This window comes from Microtus ochrogaster, chromosome 2, assembly GCF_000317375.1.
Source record: "Microtus ochrogaster isolate Prairie Vole_2 chromosome 2, MicOch1.0, whole genome shotgun sequence".
Taxonomy (NCBI): Eukaryota; Metazoa; Chordata; class Mammalia; order Rodentia; family Cricetidae; genus Microtus; species Microtus ochrogaster.
This window is the reverse complement of record NC_022010.1, coordinates 43,100,132-43,103,609: the sequence shown is the minus strand read 5'-3', so window position 1 is coordinate 43,103,609 and position 3,478 is coordinate 43,100,132. Positions and strand designations below refer to the sequence as shown.

Genomic DNA, 3,478 nt, shown 5'->3' with positions numbered 1-3,478 from the left:
GGTGCCCACAATGGTGAGGATCAGCTGGAACGCTGAAAGGGAAAAGACAAGAGTGGCGTCCTGGTTAGTTTTAACCATCAACTTGGCACAACCTAGGCTGGGAAGAGAGTCTTAAGAGGCATTATCTAAACGGGGTTAGCCTGTGTGGTATGCCTGGGGCAAAGGGGTCTTGACTGTTAGTTGATACAGGAATCCAGTCCACTGTGGGAAGCATCATTCCCTAGGCAGGCCGTCCTGAACAGTAGGAGAGAACAAAGCTAGCTGGCAGCAAGAGAGCAGCAAACAAGGATCCACATGCTCATTCTCCTTTTGCTCTTGGCTGTAGACTGCAATGCTTTGAGTTCCTGCCTCGGTTTCCCCAAAATAATAGACTGTAACCTGGAATTATAAACCAAACACAGTTTTCTCTCTTATAATGCTTTTGGTCAGGGTGTTTGTCTCAGCAACAGAAATGAAGCTGGAACAGATGGCCTCCAACAATCAGGTCCTGCTGTCTACTGCACAGGGACTCGTGTTTCTAGGGTCTCAGTGTGAGCTCCATCAAGTTCCTGTCTCCCAGCCCTTCAGAGAGGCACACAGGGCAGGTGCCCACCTCTGCTGCCACCCTCTCCTTGTCCTCATGCCCTTACCATGCCCTAACCATTAGGTGGTGTGCAACTCACAACCATTACATGCAGCCTTGCCAGCTATGAAATCCCAAATACAAAAGGGGCTAATGGTGGCCAGGTCTTCCTGGGCTACGTGGGATTGAGGACCTCACTGAGGTCTACACTCCCTCTCCATCTCTCCTGCCGTTGCCTGCCCTCCATCAGGGTTAAACATGTCATTAGTAGAGGAGGCAGGTAGTGAATGGCTTATGAAGGAGGAGACTGTTAATGCCTACACTCTTCTACCTCAGACTCGTGCTATAGACCTTCCGGTATGTAACCCAGGATGGGTTCTCCTGCCTTGGCTTCCCTAGTACTGAGATTACAGATATTCAACACTGTGCCTGGCTGCTGTGGACTCTTGGAATATGATCATAAGAATAGCCTGTGAACATAACGCTCACACCAGTTCTAAACACTTAACCTGAAAAAAATGGCCAGCCTAGGTCTACATAGCCAGGTCCAGGTCAGCCAGGATTACACAGTAAACCCTGATTCCAAAACAAATAAATAAACAAATGAGTGAATAAGATTTGATAAGACCAGCCTGAGCACTTAAATGCCTGCTTTCTAAATGCTCACCAATACCCACCATTTTGGGAAGCACCGTCTATAATACAGAAATTGAGTATGATGACTAAGGATATAATGACCCTTCTCCGGTCTGGAGGGGGTCCAGAGGCACCAGCTCACCCCTGGGTCTGAGTTCTGTTATTTCCAACAGCAGAACTGTTGCTGCCCATCACCTAAGGGTGGGTATGGGAGGCAGGACCCAAGAGACAAACTCCAAGCTGAGTTTCTCTCTCAGTGAATGATGGAAGACTCTGGCAGAGTGGGGAGGACTCTGGTGGAGCAGGGAGGACTCTGGATGTAGTTCACATGTGTTTCTTGGATGTTTAGTAACTTAGGGTGTCTATACTTACGGTCTTTGCAGTCCTGGCCACTATAGCCAAAGGGACACCTGGAACACAGTCACAACAGGAAGCCACATTAAAACCCTTGTGGAGAGTATGCTCGAGTTCCCACCCCAATTTCTATTTCTCCCTTCCTGTCTGCCTTTCATTCTGTCCTCCTTGCTCTTTCTGTTATCTTCATGCTACCACCTTTCCAAGAGAATATTCCATGTGGTTCTAGTATGGTGAGGTGTGCTCAATCCAATATGGTTTCATTTGCCACAGACTGAACATAGGCTCCTCTGAACTCCAGGAAGGCTTGGCAATTCAGGCGAAACTGAACCGAAGAGGCATGGAGTAGCATGGCCTCTCTCAAGGGGCAACTGGTGAGCAAGAGCCTGTCACTCATGTTCATCTTGGTTTCCTCATCTCACAGTGGGCACCTAACATGTCTCTCACGACTGTATGATAGGTCCTACCTATGGTGGTTCCTGGAGATGCAGCCTGCTCCAAAACTCTTGGATGATGATGGCACAGTGATATGCTAAACCTGTCAACCCATGCCAGCTCACCAGCTCCTGATGCTAAACCTTCATATGTGCTGCAAGTTCTAGCCTCGCTATGCTGTGACGAGACAAAGATGGAGTGATTTCTTACGCTTCACACTTGCCATCGGTGGATTTCTGGTAGTCCGGCATACACGCACACTCCAGTGCTCCGTTATCCCTCCTTAGGCATTGCTTCCTGTCTGCTGCACTGCAGGACCCAGGACACTCTCGAGCTTTAAAACAGAGTGATTTCTAGATCATTTTCAGAAAGAATCTCTTCTTAAATTTTTTTCTCAAGGATGGAGAGATGGTTCAGCAGTTAAGAGCATTGGCTGCTCTTCCAGAGGACTTGGGTTCAATTCTCAGCACCCACATGGTAGTTCACAACTATCTGTAACTCCAGTTCCAGGGGATCCGACACCCTCACACAGACATACATGCAGGTAAAACACCAATGCACATAAATACAAATTATTTTTTTAAAATTGTGTGTGTGTGTGTATGATAGAGGACATATTCCACAGCACATGTGTGAAGTCACAGGACAAGTTAATGGGCAGAGTCAGTTCTCTCCCTCCACCTTTACCCAAGTTTAGGGAATAAACTCAGGCTTGCTTAGCAAGTGCCTTTGCTGGTTGAAGCTATCTCACCAGCCCAGAGATGGTCTCTTCAACCCCATGAAAACATGTGACAGCATACAATTTGTGCATTGCTTTTTCTAAGTAAATGTGTCTCTTGTGAAGTTGATCATGGGCCATTTTGGCAGTTTTTAACCCAGGTTCTTGTCTAAAGTCAAAATACATACAGGAACTCAAGCAATCATGTTTGCCTTTGGAAATGCGGTGGTGGCGCACGCCTTTAATTCCAGTACTTGGGAGGCAGAGGCAGCTGGACCTCTGTAAGTTCGAGGCCAGCCTGGTCTACAGAGTGAGTTCCAGGACAGGCTCCAAAGCTACACAGACAAACCCTGTCTTGAAAAAACAAAAAAGAAAAAGGAAAGAAAGAAAGAAAGAAAGAAAGAAAGAAAGAAAGAAAGAAAGAAAGAAAAAGAGAGCAGGGAAAGTTAGAGTCAGACATTTAGTACACTTGATCTTAGCCAAAAGGCCGAGAAGCGATGAAAGTGAGAGTATGAAGACTGCTTGGGAGCAGATGGGACACTTACCAGTAGTACAAAAGGGAACCAGTGGGCTCGGCCTTGACATCCCAGATTGGCACTTGCATTGTAAAGGATCCTGGCAGTTTTCTTCATTTTGTTCACAACCGTAATAGTCACACCGATCTTGTTCTGTGAGAGGCATAAATAGCACGAAAACACATTGAGCACGCCCATATAATCCAGGAAAGTTCTTTTTTTTTTTTTTTTTTTTTTTCGAGACAGGGTTTCTCTGTG

The 3,478-nt window shown here is 46.5% G+C and overlaps 1 protein-coding gene across 1 annotated transcript in view; it reads right to left on the bottom strand.

The window, feature by feature from the left end:
- Muc13 (mucin 13, cell surface associated) overlaps window positions 1-3,478 on the bottom strand; it is a 22,575-nt gene that overhangs the window by 4,597 nt on the left and 14,500 nt on the right. Inside the window, exons 7-10 of the mRNA XM_013351154.2 lie at window positions 3,251-3,373; window positions 2,198-2,321; window positions 1,571-1,608; window positions 10-32 (exon numbers count right to left, since the gene is read on the bottom strand). Of these exons, the coding sequence (XP_013206608.1) occupies window positions 10-32; window positions 1,571-1,608; window positions 2,198-2,321; window positions 3,251-3,373 (308 nt within the window). The remainder of the gene's footprint in view (window positions 1-9; window positions 33-1,570; window positions 1,609-2,197; window positions 2,322-3,250; window positions 3,374-3,478) is intronic.